The sequence below is a fragment of the Eucalyptus grandis genome, chromosome 3 (genome assembly GCF_016545825.1).
Source record: "Eucalyptus grandis isolate ANBG69807.140 chromosome 3, ASM1654582v1, whole genome shotgun sequence".
NCBI lineage: Eukaryota > Viridiplantae > Streptophyta > Magnoliopsida > Myrtales > Myrtaceae > Eucalyptus > Eucalyptus grandis.
In genome coordinates, this window is record NC_052614.1 from 14,236,330 (window position 1) to 14,261,920 (window position 25,591).

General features: G+C 42.1%; 3 protein-coding genes and 1 long non-coding RNA gene across 14 annotated transcripts in view; 3 read left to right on the forward strand and 1 right to left on the reverse strand.

Annotated features, from left to right (window-relative positions):
* The window catches only part of LOC104436604, a 34,607-nt gene extending 31,184 nt beyond the window's left edge, over positions 1-3,423 (forward strand). For 5 of the 8 annotated variants that reach the window (XM_039310101.1, XM_039310100.1, XM_039310102.1 and 2 more), the window contains one exon: positions 2,304-3,423. In XM_039310101.1, the coding sequence (XP_039166035.1) occupies positions 2,304-2,998 (695 nt within the window). In that variant the 3' untranslated portion in view covers positions 2,999-3,423. Of the gene's footprint in view, positions 1-1,025; positions 1,171-1,251; positions 1,393-1,507 lie in introns of all 8 variants that reach the window. The other 3 variants (XM_039310104.1, XM_039310103.1, XM_010049435.3) reach the window with 1 other exon arrangement.
* Positions 3,424-3,698: 275 nt separating this feature from the next.
* On the forward strand, positions 3,699-5,009 carry LOC104436605. Its single transcript, XM_010049436.3, has one exon. It carries the CDS (start codon positions 3,899-3,901, stop codon positions 4,703-4,705), a length of 807 nt encoding a protein of 268 aa, XP_010047738.2. The 5' UTR covers positions 3,699-3,898; the 3' UTR covers positions 4,706-5,009.
* Positions 5,010-16,515: 11,506 nt separating this feature from the next.
* Positions 16,516-21,333, reverse strand: LOC104436606 (ras-related protein RHN1). Of its 4 annotated transcripts, none has more exons than XM_018869854.2 (8): positions 20,860-21,333; positions 20,199-20,276; positions 19,958-20,125; positions 19,487-19,535; positions 18,709-18,785; positions 17,828-17,921; positions 17,298-17,410; positions 16,516-16,770 (listed from the first exon to the last, which is right to left on the reverse strand). In XM_018869854.2, exons 2-7 carry the CDS (start codon positions 20,259-20,261, stop codon positions 17,316-17,318), a joined length of 546 nt encoding a protein of 181 aa, XP_018725399.1. In that variant the 5' UTR covers positions 20,262-20,276; positions 20,860-21,333; the 3' UTR covers positions 16,516-16,770; positions 17,298-17,315. The 4 variants fall into 4 exon arrangements, with proteins under 4 accessions (XP_018725399.1, XP_010047739.1, XP_018725400.1 ...); XM_010049437.3 differs by having other exon boundaries at positions 20,864-21,331; XM_018869855.2 differs by having other exon boundaries at positions 18,709-18,782; positions 20,860-21,329.
* A 1,623-nt stretch (positions 21,334-22,956) lies between these two features.
* Positions 22,957-25,530, forward strand: LOC104436608. The gene is made up of 2 exons (XR_005549007.1): positions 22,957-25,147; positions 25,260-25,530. It is a non-coding gene; the product is annotated as an uncharacterized LOC104436608 (long non-coding RNA).
* Positions 25,531-25,591: the final 61 nt, after the last annotated feature.

Below are 25,591 nucleotides of genomic sequence, written 5' to 3' on the forward strand. Positions count from 1 at the left end.
CGTCGCTGGCCCCCAAGACGCCGAGCCTCGCCATGGCCGCGAGAGGCTCGGCCTCCCCAGCCGGTGCGAGGCTGGGCCTCGTTAGGCCAGGGCAAGGCCGACCTCGCGCTGGCTCGGTGAGGCTGAGGCTCGCTGGGGCTAGGCTGGCCTCCGGCGAAAAAATCTAAGAATTTTACATAACGAATTTCTATCCCGGGAATAGAAATTTTAATAAGTTTCCAACTATATTCTTTTGCTCAGAAATTGTTTCCGAAAATAGAAATAGAAAAAATCATTTCTCATTAAAAATTGACGTGGCTCTTTTCAATTGTGAGGACATATGATGAAGTTAGAGTCTGGAAAATTTTAAATCCCCATTTGCTAATCATCTCCCGTAAATAAACTTGGTCCCAAAATCTTCATGTTGGTATCTGCAACCATGTCACTTAGTACATAGACTGCAACAATTAAGTTGCTCCAGGCTCGTGGAACGTGCTAGTGATAAATGACATCAGTTAGGGATGCTCATGAGCAACTGCCTTTTCCATGTAGCAAGTCACTGATGCGTCTGTGCAGATGCTGTTGCTCTTTCCGAAGCAAGCATTCTGATGAACAACCACACCTTTAAGAAGTTTGCGGCATATGAAATTTGTATTTTTTGTTTTTTCCAGGTTTTGCATTGCAGTTTCTATTGGTGTTTGGCTGCGAAAGACTACTTTCTCCTCTGTGTATTTCTTCCTAGCTGTTAAACATCCTGTTGAGATTTTTTTTTTTTTTAATATCAACTGAAACTCTAGAAAGAAAAGCACAAGTAAGAAATGGTTACGATTTCCATGATGTCAAATCTTACCACTGGGATACTGACAATAAAAACCTTATTGTTATTAGTTAAATGTTTTGTCAGGAAGTACCTGGCTATAAACTCCACTAGAGCTTTAGCGTGTTGCTTCTTACTCTTCTGACCAAATACCGTTCTCGCTGTTCTACACTAGACTGAAGCATTGTTAGCTAAGATAATTTTTCATTTATCGCATTTTTCCTTTCAGTGAATGCCCAGAGGAATGTCGCGAGGCTGTATCCTCCCTGATGTTTGCTGCTGCAAGATTTTCTGATTTGCCAGAGTTGCGCGACCTTAGGGATAGTTTCCAAGAGAGATATGGAAATTCCTTGGAATGTTTCATAAATCAAGAGGTACCCCCTACCTCAGATAATGCTTGCTAAGCTATTAATGTGCAGCTTTGCTATATTACTAATTACCTGAAATACTCTCAGTTTTCCAATAAATTAGCCGGAAAGCCTTCTACACTGGAAAAGAAAGTTAAGCTAATGCAAGACATAGCATCAGAGTTTTCGATAAGGTGGGATGCAAGAGCTTTTGAACAGAGAATGTCCAGAAACTCTTCGACTGTCCAGGTACGCTCTTGCGCTTTTGTTGTATTCGAGTGTTAGACTATCCTTACATGAAAAGCTAAGACGTATTCTCCAAGTGCATCTATTCATATCCTGACTCTGTTTGTGTGTCTTGCAGGAGCAACCGAAAGATCACGGACTTCTTTCCCATGCCACTGATTACTCTAAATTAACGAATGCCAAGTATATACCTTTGAAAGGAGATAAGCTGAATTTCCCTCCAAAGCAAAGTTTTGAAGAAGTGGATGAAGGGCAGAGGTTCCGTAATAACATGGGAGCCAATGGCTTTAGAAGAAATGACCTCAATCCTCAACCAAAGCTTGAATCAACTGGCAACAAGTGGAATGAGTTTGAGGACGTTATCTCGAGGAAAGATGATCATGATACCCAACAAGGAAGGCCTGGTCGTGCCTCTTATAAAGCTGAGGAGGGTACTAGCTTGAAACAAGTTAAATCTGGTGCTTCATCTCATGAAAGACGACATAAGGACACTAATGGTACTCAACGAGGAAGGCTTGGTCACAGCTCTTATAAAATTGAGGAGGATAGTAGCCCAAAACCAATTAAATCTCAGGAAACAGGATATAAAGACACTGCTGGTGGATTGAAGTACCAGAACAGAAGGGAGAGAACTGTCCCAGAAAGGGAGCACGGGGATGGTTCACTTCACTGGAAACAAGGCACACTGCCTAGTTCTGCTGGAACCTACATAAAGACCAATGTTAAGGATGCCCCATCTGCTAATGACAATAATGGCAATGAAGACCATGCTGCGAACTCATTGAGGAAGGCTAGGAGAGAAGATATAGAAAGGTCCTACTGCAAAAGTCCTCTGCCACCTCCTTATGTTAAGCCAAATGTTAAACCCCCGAAGGATGGCAAGTACGGCTTCAAATCGGAGTCTGTTTTTGAAGGCTCGAAAATTCCTTTGGCACCTAAAAGCGAAATTCCTGGTCCATTTATTGAGAAACTCCATTTAGGTTCATCTCGTCCTGATGATGAGAGAAAGGAAGTTGGGCCTGGAAGAATGACAAGTCATGATGATAATAAACAGTTCCCTTACCAAGATGACATGCCTGGTTATCCTGTCCCAAAACCAAAATCATCAAGGAGGAAACATTCAAAATCACGATCTGCTCATGACGAGATTGATTATGAGGATGCTCATACTGGAAGATCATCAAGAAGTAGGAGAAAAGATGATCCAAGACGTGGCCTGCAGATACTGTTTGATGATGAGCGTGGCCAGAAAGATGAGGAGGAAAGGATCATTGACAAGCTGTTGATGCACTACAGCAAGAAACCTTCTGCCTATGAACCTGGAAAAGTGAGAAGAAAAAGTAGAAGCCGTCATGCCCATGGTTCAGGTGGATCTCCAGTTGATAATAGCAGGCCTAAGTACGACGACGATCCGGAAGTCGTTACACTTCCTCCACGATCAGTTTCCCTCCCACGTGAACAAACAACAGCCCCAGTGGAACCAGCCAAGGTTTTTGCTCGTGCTGCTTCATTTCAGCCCGAGAGGCCCAACCTGGCTCGGCATGTGCACCCAAACTTGCCAGATTGTGATGATTTGGCAGCTAGAATTGCAGCCTTGAGAGGAAGTTAATCGGATCCATGGGCAGAATGATACTCTCTACTATGACACACTGTCTCGGTTACATCAGCACATTGATCCTCCGCCTGCATTGTCTCCCAGTGTGTTCTGCCTTCTCATGAAGATATCATTAGCAATTTTACACGCCAAGCACCATGCAGCCAAGTGCGTACCCCAAGACTGTTTATCACATTGGATTGTACTTAGTCTTAGAGCATTTGCGTTTGCATTTGCATTTGCAAGAGGCAAAACTCACTTTTCTCCTTAGTGGCCTACCGTTCAGTTATTCCACAAACCCGATTGTCAAGGGAATGTATTAGTGTTTACTTAGGACTTAATGATATATACAGGATAGATGTAGGATCGATTGTGCCAGTGTTGCTACTGTACCGGAGTTTCACACTTTAAAAAGCGAGCTGGTAGTCTTCGTTTTTTTTTTTTTTTTTTTTAACTTCGGGCAGTACATATCACGACTTGACCAAGGTAGTGCCCGGGCGATGCTATTGTCAGTTCTTCTTATTTCTGTTGTCGTCGTATGAGGTCGCTAGCACTATCCCTGCTGTCGTTTTGTGTGGTGTTTTGACCTGTTGGAACGAAGGGCGTACATGAGTAAAACACCGTGCTGTCGGAGTCGGACAAAACCCCCAGTGAAAAGAAGGGTCAGAAGCAGAAGCCCTCTCTCAAGTGAAGCGCCTAAACATTCCAGAGGCCCAATGCCCATGTAATGTAAAGATTCGCTTCCCCAAATCCCTCTTTTCCCATTCTTTCGAGGTCCCAGCACCACTTTCCCGCCAAACCCAGCTCCTTATATCACCATACCCTCCATAAAACCTCTCTCTCTTTCTTCAAAAAGGCATCCAAATTACTCCCTACACTCGTGCGCATACTCTATAGAGAGAGAGAGAGAGAGAGATGAAGGGAACGTCGAAGGTCATTATGGGAGCAACGCTGGTGATGGCAGGCAGCCTCGCCATCGTCCTGGGCCTCGTCCTGGTTCTCCTGGCCGAGCTCTACTGCTCCCTTCTGCTTCGCCGGCGCAGGCTCCAGAAGACCGCCGCCACCTCGGACGCCCCGGTCTCCGCCCCTCCCGCCGCTAGCCCCTTTGCCGACCCTCCGCTGCGCACTTTCTCTCGGCAGCTTCTACGCGCAGGGCGTCCTCGATGCCCCCGCAGCCTCCTGTTCCCCGCGGTTTCCCACGACGACGGCCAAACGGAGCTGAAGACGAAGCTGAGCCCCCGCCAAATCGGTCTCGCCGCCGCCGCCGCCGCTTCTTCCCCGAATTTCGCCTCCGTCGGCGTGACGCAGCACGTTCAGAACTTTCCCGTGCGGGGGAGTTGTAACTACGGGAATGCGCTCGAACATTTGGTTTACATATCGAACCCCATCTACGACGACGACGGGAACCGCCCGAATCGGCTAGCGAGCACTCCGTTCGAGACTCCGGACTCGTCGCCATCGAGGTTAGAGGCCGGGGCTTCTTCCAGCGGCGACGACGACGACGACGGGAACGACATTGAAGCGGCGGCCGAACCATCGTCCAGACAAAGTCCCGTCACCCCGCCATTGACCCCGATGAAGAAACTCCCCGCTCAGGCCTGCTCTGTTCCATTGAGAGATGCAGGGTCTCTGTGCACATCGGGGAGCGAATCTCATTCCCGAAGCATCAATGGCCTCTCGTTCTCATCCGCCGGAACCCCATCTACTTCTCCTTCGTGGTAGTCTAGTTTCAGTTTAGTTTAGGTCACTACATTTTCACTACATTTTCTGCAAACAAAACATGTAGAAATCCGCAAGAAAATCTGCTCTGTTCTCGAACCTTCTGGAGTTGGGTGCCATGTGCATTAGCAAAGTGATGGTCAATGGAGGGTGGGTTTTCGCTACTTTCTTTCTTTTGCAGGCATGATGCACATTGGGCTCGCCCACCTAAGCCACGCCTGTACTGACTGAAACTGCTCTGTTTTCTTTCCCTTGTTGCGATTGTTTCCTCCTTTTCTTTTTCTTTCGTGGATATCTCCTCCATGAATCAGCAGAGGGGCAGTTGCTTTTCACTTTACACTTTTTTGTTTTTGGTCTGACATGGCGCGGTGTGCTTTGGAAAGCTGGGTGGTACGTCGTCCAGCTTCTTCTTACATCTCAGCAGAGCTGAGGAAGCAGGCTTTCTTGTCCATTGCTGGTCGGCCTGTGTTGGGTTTACGAGAGCTAGCATGTGAACTGCCCGTGGAGATGAAAAAGGGCAAATTGGGCTTAAAAAACAAGTGAAAACGTCTCTGTTTTTCATGGTTTTGTTGGTTTCCAACGCACTGATTTCGAGAAACGGAACTTTGTCCCGCCCGCGAGGCTTTTGTCCCCTGCGATAAAGATGGGTTCCCCCTCTTTGGATTCCAACTGCTCCCCGCATCGGCCATGATCTTTGGTATCCATTGGCTTGTTAAATAATGTTTGGGACCAGCGCTTGCAAATTTGCTCACAAAATAAGGTCATATGCTAATTGCATGTGCATGTTCAAATGAGACAAGTGATCATTCTCGAACAGCTTTTTCCTTATGGATGGAAGTATTCATAAATTTATAAAAGAAAGTGTCAATTTCATCAATCGACTTTCCTCGATTACAAAATGCAAATAGCTGTATTAGCCTAGAGTCCGGTTTGATCATAAGGGTATTTACGGATTCGAGGTTTGTCTCACGGAAAAAAAGTTTTTTGCAGTCCATTTCTAGTCCTTAAAACAAGAGAATAGAACTCCTTTTGTCACCATCATTAGAAAATGCAGTTTAAATAAAAAAAAGGAAATTATTAGAAAATGGAGTTGACTCTGTGATTTGACCAAGGTCATTAGCTGTTTCTCATGTAAATATTTGTAACATCTATCTCTCAGAGTCGGAGCCTTTCATTTAATCAGTTGCCTTCCCAGGCCCAAGTTGGCCATTGATTTGCTAGAGAATTCCTAGAGATACTCATATAAAATATTTTATAATTTTTTATGAAATCTAGAAACTATTTTTTTATTTTCAAATTTCAGAAGAAACAATTTTGTTTTGTGTAGAAGAAGAGCGATGAGTTATGGGTAAGTCGGATTGGCCACTAAATGAAATGATTTAAAAACTTTTTCCGATGAAGAGTGAGTTGCGGTTCGGAGGTTCTTCCATATTTTTCAAGCAGAGAAATAAGTATTCTTGCGTCATCAGTTATTCATTGTGATTTTCTAATTTTTTTTTTTAAAAAGTGAATATATATACCTAAGAGATAGTGTTTATTTCTTCGTATAGATAGTAGTCATCCACATGCAAAAATAAGATTGAACATATTAATTATTAGTACTTTGTCCAAGTAAATATATAGAGAAACAAGAGTTCATACATGATGAGTGAATTATCCATTTGATGTGTAATAAGTTATGGGTGAGCATGGATCTTGGGTAAAATTGAGGGCCAAATTGGACTGATCCTAAAAATTGATTATGTTTTTAGTTCCGAGATTCCTTGATCTAGTTTTTGATTTCAAATTTTGTGGAACCAGTACTATTTAGTGCGATTCCCAATTTCCATGTAGGAACTGAATTGAACCAAACTAGGAATTGTATAATTAAAGAATTGAATTGGGTACTAAAGAATTGGACCAGGAACTAGAGAACTAGACCGAACTGAGGTAATCTTAAAACTAGTAGTGTCTATGGATCTTTTCACCAATTTTCATACTAGTAATATCAAACTTTTAGAATTTGGAACATCATTTTATTACTAATGTTATTCAACACGTTCTTCCGATAGTAGGCATACTTTTAAACTTGCTATGGTGTTGGTGGAAAATATGTAGTCATTAGAATCCACTTGCATTTATATATATTGCAGGAGAAATCAGTATACTTTGCACTTTAAAAACCTCAAATTAGCTAATCACTACTTTTTTTACATGTGTTTCTCTTGAATCAACCTCTTTCATTTACTTTACACGACGGCACAATATGACTTTTGTTAGGTTTGACAAATTACTTCACTTATAAATGGTTCTGTTTGGGATTCTTGTTGATGAAATTCTATATATCTATTTGGGATAGGTAGTCTTGTTGATGGAACTCTATCTATCCAAGTGGAACCTGGACTTGTCCTAGAATCGCTCACCCCTATGGAAAATGTTGTTATAACACAAATATCTCTCATTGTATAACTATAATCAGCACTAGTTATGCATTAGTTATATGAGACTAGTAACTTTTCCACAAGGTAAAATTACCAATTGCAATCACTTATTTATTGTCACTCACTACCGGTGATGCAATAGTAGCACAAAATAGAGATTTTCAATCTAAAACTCATAATCAAATTTTAAGCACCGAGCTTTCAAAGCAGCATTGTTCTTAGTAATGCTCATGAGTTCCATAAACCTTTTCACGTGAAGGAGAATGTGATACGAATGAGTTGCAAGAAAAGGTTCCGATGAAATTTTGTGTACATGTGAAGTAGGGGTGAGCAATGGTTAGGGTTGACCCTGGGAACTTTCCCGAACCGGCCCAACCCGCTGGTCCTCCGGGTCCGGTTCCCAAGGGATTGGGTCGGTCCTTGGTCCATGAACTATTGATAAATGTCCGGGTTGGATTTGGTCCTTGAACTTTCAATTGGCTGGACCAATTTATATTATATTATATTATATTATTTATAATTCTTTTATATATTCAAACCTAAGTAAAATGTCTGTTATATTATATTATATTGAGATGTTCTATCAATAGCACTAATAGTAGTTTCAATTTAAAACTTTTGTTGAGTATTAATTATGTGTTGTTTGTTTTGTTCCCTGTTTAGAAGTTCAAGTGAATTAACAAGATGTAAAGTTATATATTCATGGTTTATATTAAGTATTTTGAACTTTTTATGGTTTAATTGTATTTTACTAATGAATTTCAACTGCACTTTGCTTTTCAATTTGTGTCAAATGGTAGAAGTTTTTGAAGAGTAAAGTTGCTACGGTGATTTGCTAGTCAAGTGGTATGAAGCTCATTTTTTTGTTGAGTGGACTCTACATGATCAAATGCAGGAAAACACTTTTGCATATGTTGTTATGAATATTAAAGATAGATGATTACAAGAACTTTCCATCTTGTTCCATATCTCGATAAGCGGTTAGCAGGTACGAAATTTCTATTATTGTGTCATCTTAAATTTGCTAAATATGTATTAGTATTTATATTTTAGTTGCACAATGCCGCATTGTCAATAGATGTGTAATTTGAATTTGTAGGTTTGATTTTTTAGGGAATATAAAAAATAAGACGAAAAAAATTATCGGTCGGTCGGGTTCGGGAACCGGATACCCATTGGGTCGGTCCGGTCCTTGGTCCCGAGCTCAATAGGGTCGGTCCTCGGTCTTAAAAATTGAGGACCAACATGTACGGGTTGGTCCTAGGGTTAGGGGGTGGCCCGGACCAACCCGGACCATGCTCACCCCTAATGTGAAGAGTATTCACGAGTCAAGGTCTGAATGATGTTCCATCTTCAACGTTGCCAATTACGTGCGCCACATCTGCTCTCAGCAATTACCTTGCTGAGGTCATAAAGCAAGATTTGAGCAAAGGATAAATTTCTGATTTCAGCAATGGTGGCACATATAGGGTGTATGGAAAATTGAAGACAATTGCTATAGCAACGCTGACGGTAACAAACAATAATCTAAACCTCTATACAGACACGTGCACTTGTTATGTCAAACATTAGAAAAAAGTAGTGCAAACCATTAGTTTGTTGGCGCCCGTGGAAACTCAGGGTGATGCTGACCTTGGACAACTTCATGTGCCTGAAAAGAAAGTAGAGGATTCCTTCAGATACCGACGCCCCCACAAGTATGAGGAGGATCTTCCATGGTAACCTTAGGTTTGATAGCCAATCATTGAATATCGCCATCTTTACTAGAGCAAACAAAGTCCTGAGCAAGTTCTCCTTAAAAAGTTTCAAATTAAAGATCATTGAATATCGCTTCTTCTTCTTTTTTCACTCATGTGTAACTCATGCGGGCGTTGGTGTGAGATGGCACGTAGAGTGGAGAAGATATTGCACTACAAAAGATATTAAGAGAACTCTACTATGGGCCTATTTGGTTCGGCTTTGGGCAAATACTATTGGGAAAATGCGTTGTAGTTTTAAAGTGCATTGTGAAATGTCTTTGGGCAAAATATTATTCGGTAAAAATTGCATTTGGAATGGAGTTTTGTTAAATTAAAAAAATAAAAAAAAATTACAATTTTTTATTTTTGAAGTCTAGCTATCGGACCGCCGGATTTGGCCTCGGGCGGCCCAATCGCCCCCAGTTGCCGTCGCCTAAGGTTGCCCACCTTAGGTGCGCGATCCTAGGCGTCGGCGACCCTAGGTGTCGGTCGCACGCCTCAGGCGGCCGACGCTTGAGGTCGCACAACCCCAAGCGTCGCAACCCCAAGTGTCGCGACCTCAAGCGGCCGCCTGGGTCACACAATTCAAGCAGCCAATGCCTGGGTCGTGCGATTCGGGTGTTGCCTGAGGTTCGGCGACAGTTGTCGGGGTCAGGTGACCGTTAGGTGGCGGTCACCGGCACACGCCACCCCTTGGCCTGCGGTCGTTAGCCTCCGATCAGCAACGATTAGTTGGAGAAGTTGGAGAAGATGAATAGTAACTGAGCTATTTGCATTCCCAAAATACAACTTCTCAAAGCACCTCAAGCCTTGCATTCAGCTAAAGTCCTTTAGAGCCATTTGGAGATGCAATTACATCTTGCCAAAATCACCCAAAAAATCAAATCAAACACGTTTGCGTTTGACCAAGAGATTTTAGAGTCCCAAAGCCCTTCTAAAAGTCGAACCAAACAAGGCCTATTATTAGATGTGTCAAAGTTGCAATTGCATGTCTTCTTTAACTAATATTATGTATCTGTTACGATCTAAATAATATAAAGTATTTTCAAATGATTCTTTCCTTTTCTTCCAATAGCTATGTATCTATTAGACACTTACTCTAGTAATAGTAAACGCTTCACTGAGGTGTCTGTAAATTTGGGCACCAAAATGATCACATTGCAAGAAAAGAAAAGGAAAGAAGTAGATGGAAAGTATTGTGGATCATTTTCCCTCCCTTGCGAACAAACAACAGCCCCACTGGAGCCGGCCAAGGTGTTCACTCGTGCTGCTTCATCGGAAGCATTATACTTTCTTCTACGGCACACTGTCCTGGGTTGCATCAGCAGAGTGACACTCTGTACCGGACGCTGTCCCCTGGGGTGCAAAGACTGTCTGCCTGCCCCGCCACAACATTGTCCTGAACACGCTGGATTGTGCTTGCCTAGCGCTTGTCTTAAGGCACTTTGCATTTGCGAAAGGCAAGCTCCCTTTTCTCCCTAGTGGCCCACTGATTAGTTATCCACAAACACGATTATCGACGGCATGACGCAGCATGTTGAGAACTTTTCTGTGCAAGGAAGCTATGACTTCGGTAATGCATCTGATCTGGTGTCCATATCGAACCCTATCTACCACAATGACGTGAACCGCCCCAATAGACCAGTGAACACTCCGTTCGAGACTCCCAACTAGTTGCTGTCGAGGTTAGAGGCCGGGGCCTCTTCCAGCGACTATGACAACTGTGAAGAGATAATTATTTTTCTAATAATAAAGAATAAAAAGGGTTACAAATATATATATACTCATATGTGTTTAACCCTACTTATAACTAAGTTATTATTTTACCCTTATCACTTATAATATTTCTCAACACTCCCCCTCAAGTTGGGATATAGATATCAAATAAACCTAACTTGTTACATAAGATGCTTACTCTATTCTCTCGTAGAGATTTCGTAAAAATGTATGCAGTGTTTAGATGGCCATAATTCTTGAATTGTAGTCCTTTACCTGACGCTCCTTTCAAATATTTGATAATTGAAGTACAACATCCCAATGAGTGGTATGAGGAGAACTCATGAATTGACTTACTACACTAACCACGAAGGATATATCAAGTTTTATGATAGTAAGATAGTTTAACTTACCAACTAACCTTCGATACTTTGCTAGATCATGTAGTAATTCTCTATGTTCTGCATCAAGTTTCATATTGAGATCCATATGGGCATCGACTGGCTTTACTCCAAAAAATCCAACCTCACGAAGGATGTCCAGTACATGCTTTCGTTGCGATAAATTGATACCGGCATGTGAATAGGATACTTCAATACCAAGAAAGTATCGATCCTAGATCTTTAGTACTTAATTGTTTATGCAAAAATTGCTTAAGTTTTTTAATACCACCTAAATCATTGCCAATAATGATGATATCATCCACATATACAACTAGAAGAATACGGCCAGTTGAAGACACAGAGCTAAAAACTAAATGATCTACCTGACATCGCTTTAATCCAAATTTGATAACCGTATCACTAAATCTACCAAACCAAGCACGAGGAGATTGTTTAAGTTTATACAAAACTTTGCGTAAACGACATACCATATTCTCTCCCGAGCAATAAATCTAGGTGGTTGCTCCATGTAGATCTCCTTAGTCAGATCACTATGTAAAAATGCATTTTTCACATCCAATTGATGATTGCACAACCAATGAAATAAAGACATGGATAGAGGGAATTTGGCCACGGGAGAGAAGGTGTCATTATAGTTAACACCATAAGTTTGAGTATATCCCTTCATAACTAACCGTGCCTTCAATCAATCAAGAATACCATCCGGGTGAACTTTAACTGTGAAAACCCAACAACAACCAACATGTTGCTTATCAGTAGGTAAGGAAGTAAGTTCCCAAGTTTGGTTTTGAATTAGTGCCTGCATTTCATCTTCCATGGCATGACGCTAACTTGGATGAGCAAAAGCTTCAGCAACATTGCTAGGCACAAAAACAGAGACAACGGCGAGACATAGGCAAAGAAGGTAGGAGATAAACGATCATATGACACAAACTTTAGAATAGGATGACGTGTACTAACACAATCAGAAAGACCAGAATATGTAGAATAACGATCAATAGGATGACCAACACAAGAACGTGAACCTTTTCGAGATGCAATGGGCGGATCAGGATTAGAGGTTGGCACTGCAATTGATGGGGGAATAGATGAATCGTGCTGATGAAGGCTGTACTGTCATAATTGGAATTGTACTTCGTCGATCATAGGTGCGGTCAGCAAATTGAAATTTTCTGGAGGTAGTTGGAGAGATGGAAGGCAGTGGAAGCATTGCTAGGACACAATCATCACTATTACCATGTGTCTGTGGAACATTCTGAGAAGAAAAATATGATTGATCTTCAAAGAACGTCAATCTGTAGACACGAACATACGACGACGAGTAGGACAATAACATTTGTATCCCTTCTGAGTTCGAGAGTATCCCACAAAGACACATTTTTCAGCACGAGGATCAAGTTTATTAAGACTTGGAGTAAGATTATGTACAAAACAAATCAGATCTTGAAAAACACGACGAGAAGAGGAAAAGGTCAATGAACAATTTAGTTCTTTGGTCAATAAGCTAACATAAATTAAATTATAAGGAGATTTTGATAGGTGAAGGACAAATGATAAAGAAAGAGATGGACTCAAATGAGCAACTCCCATACCAGTAACCTGAGATTGTGAACCATTTGCTAATGTAACTAAATTTGATAATGAAGGAGATGTAGAGTGAAAAAAATACACTAGGTTAGAGTTACTAGTCATGTGATTGATAGCTCCAGAGTCTATAACCCAAGAATCAGACAATGTAGACAACAAACACAATGAACTACCTTTAGAGGTTTGTGCCAGAGTTGCAGTAAGAGCTGAAGATCTTGTCACTTGTTGGGAGCGAACCAATGTATCATACTTAGCACATGTTAATGTAACTGGATCACCTATCTTAAGAACTTGAGTTGAACTTGATGGAGCCATTGAGAGAGGACTAAGAGAATCCTCAACCCTTGCATAAGCAGCAAGAGGTGGTTTGAGGTCTAGATGAAGTGTATAGCAATAAGCTTATGTATGTCTTGCTCTTTGACAATGATGGCAATAGCAAGAATCACGACTATTCCCAGAATTGATTGTACCACAAGTCCCAACTCCCCTTTCACGGCCTCCATGACTTCCACCATGAACAACACTACGTCCACGACTTCGATAACCATGACCTCGACCTCCACATCCACTAGAACCATGAGAAAGCATAGCACCAATCTCCACCGCCGGCATGGAAGAACTCTTCTCATGAATTGTAGAACGAAGAGCTTGGGAAGACTTCATCTATTGTGGGAAGAGAACTCTGAGATGTAATATGCTGACGAAGAGATGAATACTCAGGCCCTAATGACTTGAGATATAATATTACCCTCAAATCCTCTTGACGTTTAGCCAGAACATCTGGATCATTTGAGGCAGGAAGATAAGTATCCAATCGTTGGTAGAGAGTGGTGAACCAAGCATAATGATCAGACAAAGATTGATCTCCACACTGAATATCAAATAACTTTTCCCACGTGTCACATACTCACATCATATTATTTTGCCCCGAATAGAGTAATGCACACTTATCCCAAATTGCTTTAGCGGAGTCACATTGAATAAAGTGAGGACAGACCTTAGGGTCCATGCTATTCCATAATAGGGTCCGAATCATCGCATCTCCTGCCATCCAATTGGCAGCTTTACTCGTGTCAGACGGTATTGTAGACGTGAGATAGTTCAGTTGTTTAGTGGTAATAAGATAGACCTCGACCACTTTAGATCAGAATAGATAATTAGTTCCATCTAACTTGACAGATGTTAATTGAAAATGACCAAAAGGAGATCTAGAAGTCGATCCAGAAGTCACCATTAGTGAATAAAGAATGATTGAGCCCAAGAAATGAACTTCAAGGTTGCCAATACTAATTCAAATAATTCAATCAAATACACCAAAAAAGAAAATCTGAAAAGAAAGGCTTCAATCAAATCACCATACAAATCACCAAAGCACTAGTATACTTATTCTCAATATCCCCATTGATTCAATGCAACATCACTTTCAAGTGCGAAACGACAACTCTATCCTCTGTAATAACTATCAAATCTATATTCCACAATGGCCACTTCTAAAATTTTGTGCAATACAAATAATAAAGTGGGTTATTGTCAACCAGAAAATATCTCATCATTTGTCATTTTTAGAAGCCTTTCCAGCACTCCATAGCACAAAATTTTAACAGTAATAATTAAGATAACATAAAGTATCCCATCATTCACCGCGCGCATCTAAACCTCAGGAAGAGGCGATGCATCAATTTCTTCTGTTTCCTCCTCCTCCTTATTACCTCTAGGTTTTTACAAAGAGCTAGGCTTCTAGTTTTTTTTTTGGTCGGAAGCTAGGCTTCTAGTTGTAGCAGCAATAATGCGCACTTCCTGGATGGTGCACCAATTTCCAACGGTAGCTTTAAATTCAAGCTCCTGAGTCACATGGAGTGCATCGATTTCTGAAAAAGATAAACAAAAGAAAGTGGATTTACTTGATGTAGCTACTGATTGGCGATTCCGGGGTCAGCAAATCCAACTTCTTCTCCCAATTCACTCGCAACGAGTTCTGCCTTGAGTCCAAATCCATTATTGGCGTCGAATCCACGCTCAATGACTAAGCCATTCAAAAAAGTTCGTTGGTTCAAGCTCCATGGTTCCAAAAGTTACGCCAAGTATTCGCGAGCGCGATCAAGCCGCGCAAGCAGCATGAGCAATGCGAGCTATGTGAGCAAGCCGCATGAAGAAGCGAGAGAAAGGAAGAGGGACGCTTGAGTGGCGAGGGGGTGTTCAACGGTGAGCGGCAACGACAGCCAACTATTCCGGTGAGTCGACGGCGGCGAGTGGCTGCTCCGTCGTCTAGGGTTGTCTAGGGTTAAGTCCTGGACTCTAATACAATGTGAAGAGATAATTATTTTTCTAATAATAAAAAATAAAAAGGATTACAAATACATATATGCTCATATGTGCTTAACCCTACTCATAATTAAGTTACTATTTTAAAAAAATAATTAAGTTACTATTTTACCCTTGTTACTCATAATATTTCTCAACAATAACAAAGACATAAAAGAGGCAGAACCATCATCCGGACGAAGTTCGTCACCCCTCCATTGACCCCCATGAAGAAACTCCCCGCTCAGGGCTGCTCTGTTCCATTGACAGATGCAGGGTCTCCGTGCACATCGGGAGCGATTCTCATCTGCATAGCGACAATGGCCTCTCGTTCTCATCCACAGGAAATTCATCTGCGTCTCCTTCATGGAAGTCTAGTTCAGTTTAGTTCAGTACATTTTCTGCAAAATGCTATGTAGAAATCTGCAAGAAAATCTGCTCGGTTCTCCAACCTCTTGGAATCGGGTGTCTTGTGCATCAGCAAAGTGATGGTCAATGGAGGGTGGGTATTCGCTACTTTCTTTCTTTTGCAGGCATGCACATTGGGCTCGCCCACCTAAGCCCCTTTGTACTGACAGCACTTACTGAAAACGTCCTGATTTTCTTTTGTTCTGCTGATACCTTTTCTGATAAATCAGCAGAGGGCAGTGCTTTTACTTTTCTTTCGTTTTGGTCCGATACGGGTGGTGGGCTTTTTGGAAAGCTGGCGGTACGTCGTCCAGCTCCTTCTTCCCTTGGCAGAGCAGGCTAGGAAGCAGGCTTTTTCCTTGTCCATCGCTGGCTGGCCCGTGTTGGGATTACGAGAGTTGGCATGTGAACTGCCCGTGGAATTGAAAAGAAGAACAAATTGGGCTAAAAAAACGAAGTAAAAACGTCTCTGCTTTTCATGGTTTTGTTGGTTCCAACGCACTGATGTCGAGAAACGGAACTGGAGCCACCCGCGAGGCTTTTGTCCTCTGCCTTAACGATTTCAGTCCTCTCTTCGGATTCCAGCTGCTCCCTGCATCGACCATGATTTTGCGGATCTATTGGTTTATTCGAGCGATGATTGGGACCATCGCTTGCACATTTGCTAACAAATTAACGTGATGTGCGGATATACAAGTAAAATAAGTGGATCAATACCGAAATATTCAATAAGCCTGTACCACTATTTTCTAGGAAGTCTTTCTGATCAAGCCTTATGTTTCTCAGTATTCCATTTACTCCTGCATGCACTATTGTCTTCTAAAGAAACTCCTTTACTTTTCCGTGTAAATAAAAAGCCCCTTGACGATGAAAAGTAATTTGTAGTTCATTCTTTACACGTATTAATAACTTTTGTTCACGTAGAAAAATCCGTACCCGGTACTTCATAGCTTATTCATTGTGAAAATTTTGACTTGAAAAAAATGTCAATATATATATAACTAAGAGTTGACTAGTACTATTATTGTGCATTAGTAACTTTTCATTAGGAAAAAAACAGTAACGATGCCTTTTAGTTCTCTGTCTGGATACTAATTATCCATACAAAAATGTCAGGTTGAACATGTTAATTCTTAGTGATTTCTCCATGTATAATTAGTACTAGTACATGAGGCTAGTAACTTTTCACTCCTTTCCCAAATCAGTGTAAAAAGCAACAGGAATCCCTCCACAAGCAGTTAAAAATGCCCGAAAAACGTTAGCCACAACGATCATTTTTGGAGCAACATTTCTTATTGCTTACGAGTTTTCATAACCCTTTCCACATGAAGGAGAATTTGATACAATTGAAATGGTAAGCAAAGGATTTTGTCCGGTGAAATACTGTGTACATATGAAAGTATTCACGAGCCAGGGTCAGAATGAGATTCCATCTTCAACATCGACAACCACAAGAGGTGCATCCACCACAGCCATTCGCAGCAATTTCCTTACTGAGATCACCAAAACAAGAGTTATGCAAAGGGTAAATTTGTAGCATTTCAGCAAAGATGGCACATAGGATACATGGTATTCGAAAATTACAATAGCAAGAATGCAAAACCTTACAAACAATATATCTATCCGGCAGTCTAAGGGCTTGTTTGATAACTGTTTTATTTTTCTCTTCTTCTGTTCTTTTGTTCTCCGAAATAGAAGAACAGAATTCTGTTTAGTGACATCAACTAATTTTTCTATTTCTTGGAATAAAAAAATGGCCAGATAATAGATTTGAAATAGAAACAAAAAGTTAAAAAAATCTATTTCTTTGTTCCTGGTAATAGAAATGGAAAAAGCTATTTCTGAACAGAGATTGTTCTTAAAAAGAGAAAGGTTATCGGGAACAAATGTTATGCACTCATTATGATAGTTCACTGTTGAACCCACCAACTTAGGAGTTATTTGTCATCAATAGTTATCTCATACTAACTTTAACGAACCCATCTTCTCAGTAATAGAATCATGGAGGCAAAATACGTACAGAGAGCAAGCACTGGAATCACCCCGAGCAACAAAATAAGCTTCTTCGACTTTCTTGTCTCTGCAGCTTCATTCCAGTCGGTCGTGAAGGAGTAGCTTTTGCAATTCTCTTCGCTGCACAAAGTTGTATGTACAGTATATTAAAGCTTATTGGGGCTAAGGGAAAATTCTCAATAGATAAATCAGTCAGACTATGCATTCCGACAAAAGTAGGGCTGCATCTGGAGCATGGTTATCTTATGCAATATTTTTGAACAAATTCAACGTTTAGGGATAAAAAGGAGGGGAAGAACTTTGAGCAGCCGGAAATTGCTTATATCTAAACTTCCAGCTTTCAGTTTTATCGGGGAATATATGGATGCAGAAAAACTAACTGCAAGACATTTGAGGTTGGCAATTCCTACCACTTGATAAACACCCCAGCCTAATTATAAATGTATCCAGTTTCGCAGGAGCAGCAAGCTCAGCCAGCTAAAATAAAACGTTTGCCTTGTCAAATTGAAAAATTAACATTTAAAGCCATGAAATTACCTATCTCATAGAAAAGCTCATTGACATTCTGTGCAGTCTTTGCTGAAGTTTCAAGAAACGACAAACCATTTTCCTTAGCATATTGCTCGCCTTCCTGAAATATAGATGTCACTTGAGTAATCACTGATGTTGAGAGAAATAAGATATCGCATGCATGACGTCAGCAAAGGAGCTTGCAGTTACATCCATCTCAGTTGTAAAGTCGCATGCACTTCATAACTTCATTTTTAAGAGACAGAAAACTCCATAAATAAAAGTAGAAGCTTTTTTTGGTCAAAGCACAGAGGAGGTATGCAAGGCTCAAAAGTCTGTTAGGTGGGCTGAGAAATGATATTCTGATAAAGCCAAGGAACTGTGAAAGTCTACACACAGTCACTGAGGATTGAGAGCACTAGGGAGGTTTCTTTTGATTTAAGCTGAAGGTGCTGATGAAGAAAAAGATTTTTAAGAATGTCAAAGTCATTGATGGGAGTCAAAACTTCCATGAGCATCAGCAGTAGAATATGATTTGATCGGTTTTTACAGCAGGCATCCTGGAAGGTAGTGATTGGCTTCTTACACTTAAAAAAATGACACTTGCCACTGCCAGTAGTGGGATTCGACTGTAACAGATTGAAAATCTTATCTTCTCTAATCTAAGATAATGACGCTAGGTGCATTTAGACAACTATGGTAAGCCAAAAATATGTCATCCTCTATGCTGAAAATGAATGCAGCCTTCACTGCCAGGAAAATGCAAAGGAAAGAAGAGTAGTTTCATAATATTTTGGGTGCTGCCACTGAAAAAATAAAAAGTGCCAGAAATTTTTATGTTGCATCACTTTGTTTCCTTCTCAAAGAAGTCTATGCCTGAAGTAAAGATGGTTGGACATTCAACGTACCTCACTCAGCACTTGCCTTTTCTGCTCCAGGTCCGCCTTGTTCGCCACCAAGAACATTATTAACTTGGGATTCCCTGCTGTCATATTAGCACCAAGATTATTCACAAAACACTACCGCACAATTTACAACAACTACTAAAACACATTCACCAGCTACAACAATATAGAAAATATCTTTGAGGTCTTATTTCTCACTGATCTTGTTTAGTTTGAGTTGCAATATCTGCTGCATGGTTGGCATGATATAGTGTTAATAGAAACAGAACGCATAAACTTCTACAGACTAATGAAATTATACGTTGAACTTGTTTGCAAGTGCACCATTAATCTGATATAGGAAAATCAAGTCATTCAAAAGGAAATGAGTCAATGACATCCCAACACACATTGTCTAAGACACCTCTTCAAAGTACTATTTACTAAATGAAATATGCTTCTTGTGACTAGTCACTAAAGGATAAAAAGTACAGATGCAACCACTAATGGACTCAACTTCAAAGCATAGTAAAAAGGAAGATGCATGGTTTATAAAGTGAATATCGAAATGAATGAAGCCCGCCGAAGATTGGAAATGAAAACAGAAATCTAAGGCCTAACTACTTTAACATAAGGAAAAGAAAACCTACGAAGTTTTAACTGCAGCTTAGAGAATCATATGATTTAAATCATCCAGTCTTTTGACCCTATATACAAGCAGCAACCTTCTCTCCAATTGTTGGAAAAAAAGAAGAAGAAAAAGAGACAATACAAAGAGCTCAAATAAATTTTTTAATGTTACCTTGTCTCTGCAGTTCTAGAACCCATTTTTTGGCTCGTTGAAATGAGTCCTGAAGCCATGGAAAAAGAACTTGAATTGGTTAAGGTGATCTCTTACTGCTACCAGTTAACAAAAAAGGTATCAGGGGAGAATAAGTTCTACAATAAGCCTTTCCACTTGAGGTACTTCATTGAAGCAAATATATGAGCACCATCTCCTAAGTACTATAATGTTCAATCCAGGACTTCCACAAACTTTGTTTATATGCTCCATCACCATTATTCTATGATAAGTTATCTTCACCAGAAAACATAAAGATATCAAACTACCTCTAAGCAGATCACGTAATTACATGGCATTCACCAATATCAAAGCAAAACCTTGAATATAAGTCATTCTAAAACCTAAATAATAGAACCCTGCTTCCATCCCTCTAAACAAAAGTATAAAACACTTGCATTAATTGTTGTATCAAACTTGAGACATTAATACCATGCTAGTGAGGTCATAGACAACGACAGCTGCAGCAGCACCTCGATAGTACATTGGAGCCAAGCTGTGATATCTTTCCTGTCCGGCCGTATCCCATATATCAAACTTCACAGTCGCTTCGTTCAGGGACAAGACCTGAGTAAAGAAGGCTGCGCCGATAGTGGATTCCTGCAACTCACTCCAGTCAGAGGCTGCAGATGCAGCAATTTTTTTGAAGCGTGGTGGAACAGATGTAATGTACCTGGTACTCGTGGAATTGGCCCTTGACAAATCTCAGCACCAGACTTGTTTTTCCAGCTCCCATGTCCCCAAGAAGTACCTACGACAAGAGTTACGTACTGTCATTAATCCAGAACTTTCCTCCCATTTTCCGCATTGTCATTGAATAAGCAGAAGTCAATGCTTATTTCCAGCAAGGAGTTCAATGCATATATGAGAAAGAGATTCAAGCAAGCTCTTCTCAGAGACATCTTTCTTACCAGGCGAAATTCCAGACAACGAGTAGTAATCCAACATTGATATTATGAAAAGCTGCATTCTACTAGGCATAAATAAACACCCATTTCAAATAACAAATTGCTAGCAAGCACATTCCTTTTGGGGTTGCAGTCGACAAATTTTCATCCACGGAACTTATACTCCAAGAATTGGCTTCCTATTTAAGCAATCCGCCATGCAGTATTATGTGGCAGCTCGAGCGTAATCAAGAATCATTCGAGAAGCTCAACATCATAACCGATCACAAATATTTAGGGAGTTTTCTCCATAAAATCACACCCTATGCAACATACAGCAGCAGCACACTCGATTGATGCAAAATCCCCACTCCCTAAATTCAAAACTCGACAGAGAATCATCGACACACACGCAGACCGAAAAAACAAGAAAAGGGAAAGACATACCCACCAGCTTGGCTTGTATGTTCTTGTTCCCCGCTCGGGCCATCCCTCTCTCCCTCGATCCAATCTCTCTCTCTCGTTTTCTCCCCCTCCCTCCCTCCCTCCCTCCCCCCCTCTCTCTCTCTCTCTCTCTCTCTCTCTCTTAATCCCACACCCACCACAAACACCCGCTCAGGCACGAACCAAAGAAACCCAAATTGGAGAACTCCAGAAAGCGGAGACTTCCAGCTCGAATTTGAAAACGAAAGGGCGATCGGGGTCGAGGAGAGCCCGTGAAGAAACCCCAAAAAGGCGTCCCCTTTTTGTTGGTTTATTTTGAATGGCAAGGAAACGAAAAGCCGTGGGACAAGAAAGCGAGACCGGCAACGAAAGATAACGAAGGGAGCACTAATGGGGCATTAGCGATCAGCCCAGCAGCGGAGATTTTGCTAAATCCACGCAAGCTCGAGCGAGGGGAAAAGATGGGCGTGGCAACAGCAGTTCGAACGCAAGACTGGTAGTTTACCGTTGACTGGTAAGTTGGGTGTCCTGTCGGTCTGGCTTGCCGCTATCCTTGGCTTTTGGTCCTGTTGTTGGAGCGAAAATGCATACCTTTTTTTTTTTTTTTTTTTTTTTTCTGTCCACGTCATTGGTTCGGCGCTCTCTCTGGATTAGATTGGAGACGTAAGGTGTCGCGTGACGCGCACGCGCTCGCCAGCCGGCGAAAAATTCAGATGGCCGTTAGTAGTTTATGCTCTTATTTGAAATTCCCTAATTATTAATTCACCATCGATCGATTTCAAGAGGAGGGTTTTCTCTGTTTTGGTAGCCAAGCGAGATGTTGACATTGTGACGTTGTGATGTGAGGGGGACCTTCCATCTTGAGATTTGCAGGTTCATAGGCATAGGGAATTAAGGACGTGTTTGATTCAGTTTTTCCATTGACACTCGGCCTCCAAAGTCTTTTAGGAAAATGATGAGGTGCTTTGAGTAGCTTTCCATCAAATGCTAACATTGGGAATACTAAACATCCGAAGCCATCTAGCATTCTAAAGTAGATTTACGGAATGCTAAAATTAGGATTCGAATTTTTTTCCTACCAAAAGTACCCTCATTAATTATTTTAGTTTTTCGGTTTTGCCCATTCCGGAACTATTCATCTTTTTTGTCAGATTCTTTAGTTTAGCTAGCGGTGAGAAACCGGCGAAGGGCCAAGCGAAAGGCTAACTAGGGTTGTGTAACCTAGGTGACTGTTGCCAGAGGTTGCTTAGGATTGGGCAGCCGTTGCTCAGGTCTCACAACCCTAACTAGAGGTTGCCCGAGGTCATTACCAATGCCGATTTGGCTCATTGGAGGCCTTAGCCTTTGTCGACTCTGACAAAGGGTTTTGAGTTTTTTTATAGAAAAAAATATAAAAATGTAACCAAAACCCATCGCAAAAGCTTTTTTTATCAAACACTGCTTGAATCCGAAATAACTTTGTAAAAAATTTCGCCAAACATAATTTGCATTTCACAATAGGCTTTGGATTTGAACATTTACTTTACACCCAAAATCCATTCCCAAAGTTAAACCAAACCCACCTAACTCCTTACGAAGCAAATCACTTAAGTCCTTATTAGTTTGTTTTCCAAAATGGCGAACTTAAATTTGCTACCCAAAAAACCATCGGCCGTTGGACCGGCTTTGAGCAAGCTCTCGAGTACCTAATTTGTTGTCCAGACGTGCCCATCGAAAAAAAATATTCGTCTTCGGGCTAGGCGGGCTAGGCTCGGCCCAATCCGGCTGGGCTTGACCCTAGGATAGTGCTCAATCCACCTTGAAGAATCTCGATCCGTGCAGAGATGAAAACTGTTTTCGTGACCTCAGTCAATTGCAAATCAGTGGCTAACGATCGGTATAACCCAGGCGTCGAAGTGGATTCTGACTCTACGCATGCCTATATCAGTCCCCAGATATGGCGCCTCTCTTACTCTAATGCGGGAAACTTACCGGTTCGCATTTCAGAATCTCCAATTGGTTCACAAGAGTTCATAACTAGCATTCGACAAGTTGTCGGCACCAACCAAGATCGTGAACCGTGAACATTTACATCGATCGGAGTAGGTCAAGAGAGAGTGAAAAAAAGACAAAGGGACTAGATTGAGACATCTTACCTCGCAACATTCATCATTGAGGTGATAAAGAAAAAAGGCGAGATGACGAGGACGATGAGACTGAACACATCGTCTTTCAATGTTTCTTTATACATGATCGAGACATACACGTAGAGTCATTGCGCGCATCTTCTTCCCCACACGTACTCCGCGATATGGAGCCTGCACCGGAAAGACCCCGCGTGGCCCGTGGGCGAGCACATGCACCGCCTCATCACGCCGCCCCTGCTGCCGGCCTCAGGTGCCGCCTCCCTAGCCAGCACACCTGCCTCCGCTGTCGAACTGATGCCCGTCACCGGCGAGACCTGCCATCTCGAAGGCCGAGCCGGGTCCCCGAGGGAGGAAACTGGAACGTTCGGGTGGCACATATTGGCAACGCAAAGCCCTAGCAGCCAACGGGCCAGCAAAGAATCTCTGTTGTTATATGGGAGGGGAGGGGGGTGGAGAAAGGGGATCGGAAAGAAACGAATATGTGCAGTTGCGGAATGATGTAGCGGCAGAAGAAAGCGAATGAGAATGGGTGCTAGGTAAAGTTTCGGAATCAAGTGCTTTAGTTTCGTCCATCTTCTCCTTTGATTCCCGGGAGAATTCTGCCGCTTTCTATTGGCTTTTCAACGAAGGGTTGTGAGAGGCCAGCGAGTCACATCTAAGGACGCGATGCTCGCCCAAGAACAACTTGATCAAACGCATCTCAGTTTTTGCCTTGACTTGAAAGATCTTAGTTCGAACACTTGAGGTAGTGAGCGCCCACCATCTTCGGCCAAGTGCTCCTATGCGAGGTCGATTTCTGTGGCCGACGATTTTGTACAAAGATTCGTTTTAATATGAGGCCTAAATATGAACCGGAGTTAAGGTTCGCATCACATGGTAGTCGTGTCGATTGGTTTTTACTTCATGCTTCGAAATTTGGATACCGTGCATTGTTAACTCGCCGAGGTTTGATGTCCCTGATCGCTAATGGGCAGCTCAGTGGACCAAAAACCACTTCTCGAGAGAATGTTTTTAGTCTTCCCGACATTCGAATGGTGCCAAACTGAAGGATCAAAGGACAACGATTCCTGGTTTGAACTAGTTTTCGGCACAAGCAACTTAAATGGGTGATGGGTTCTCTCCCAAACGCAATCCTTAAAACCTGAGTTCAGTTCCTCCTTTCGGGTATTTCCGATTCTGATCGGACTCAAAACTTCGATAAAACGACGACAACGGGAGTATTCCCGAATCTCTCGATTCACACGGCTGAAATACATAGAGATCAGCGCAGCTCAGCAGCCGTCCGCTTACGACATTTGTACGACACCACCATCTCCAGAACACCCAAGAAAACATTGCCCTTTTTCGTCGAAAAACCAAACCCGAAATTGGCTTCGACCACTTACCTTGTCTCGATCGGGCTATTCGCAATGAAACGAAGGCGAAGTTAAGGTGGGTTCCGTCCGTTCTCAGCTGAAATTCCACCCCATCTGGAATCTTCTGATGCGGAAATGGTTATGGGATTGCCTGTCCCGTCACGACTTCCTAATGAGTTTGTTCGATCCACGAGAGACGCTCGACCTGTTCTAGAACCTGGAGAAACGCGAGGGAAGGTTCGAGGTTTTGCCGAACGGAACTCTCGAGGAAGACGCGGGTTGAAATGTTGACCAGAATAAACAAAAGCTGAAGAGTCGCTCGGTTCCCACCATCGGTCAAAATCGAAACGCCAATTCGCCACGAGGCAGCCCAGGAGTCGCCATCGTCTCCCCAGGGGGCCGTGCCCGAGTCAAAGAATAGAAGCCGCCATCTCCGCCACCGCTAGTCAAAAATTGAAAACTCAGCGTTCCCGACGTGTTTCTTCTCTCTCTCTCTCGACTTTCCAGGAAAATGCAAATTGACCCACCCTGCTCGCATTCATATAAGGCCCTTTCAAGATCCTGAACCGGCGTCCACGCAAATCCTCCCATCCCACCACTCTCTTTTTCCCCGTTTCGCTTCTCAGTTCCGATCTCCGTCCAGGTCTCGCGATTCTTCTGCTTTTGGAGCGTTTTTTTTCGCAAAGATGAACGCGGTGAGATCGTGCTTCATACCAGTCATCGTCGGGTTCATGTTCTTGACCCTTCTTCAGCTCGGCTACGGACAGTCCATGGTCCCGTCGCCCGCGCCGGAAGGTCCTTCCAACGATGGTACGCGTAAGCACCCTTTTCTCTCCCCATTCTTTCTTTCATGATAGAGTTCTTTGATTTCGAGATCAGTCGACCGATCGTGCCTTATCTCGCTTCTTTCTCTTGAATGCAGGGAAGGCGATTGATCAAGGAATTGCATACACCCTCCTGTTAGTTGCCCTTGCGGTCACATATCTCTTTCACTAGCTCCTCTTAGGTGCGGCCATTCATTCGATCTGACCATCCGAGCCGATTCTTTGGGTTGGTTTCTTCCCCTGCGATGGACGGACCTCCATTAGGTCCAATTCGCAGCGTGTTGTAACCCATTTTGGGGGTGCTCTGTAGTCCTTGTAATTAAAGCTATGTCTTTTGAGAAATTAAATTATCGAGCCATTTTTTGCTAATTCCATATTGCTGGTTGATTTATCCTATGGTCAAGTGCTTATCGAATAGTGGCAATGTGCA

Coding starts and splice junctions, on each gene's coding strand:
- LOC104436605 (XM_010049436.3), top strand. CDS start 3,899: ATGAAGGGAACGTCGAAGGTCATTATGGGAGCAACGCTGGTGATGGCA.
- LOC104436606 (XM_010049437.3), bottom strand. CDS start 20,902: ATGGCCCGAGCGGGGAACAAGAACATACAAGCCAAGCTG. Junction 20,277..20,863: donor AGAACATACAAGCCAAGCTG/GTGGGTATGTCT, acceptor CTCTTGTCGTAG/GTACTTCTTGGGGACATGGG. Junction 17,922..18,708: donor AAAGGCAAGTGCTGAGTGAG/GTACGTTGAATG, acceptor TCTATATTTCAG/GAAGGCGAGCAATATGCTAA.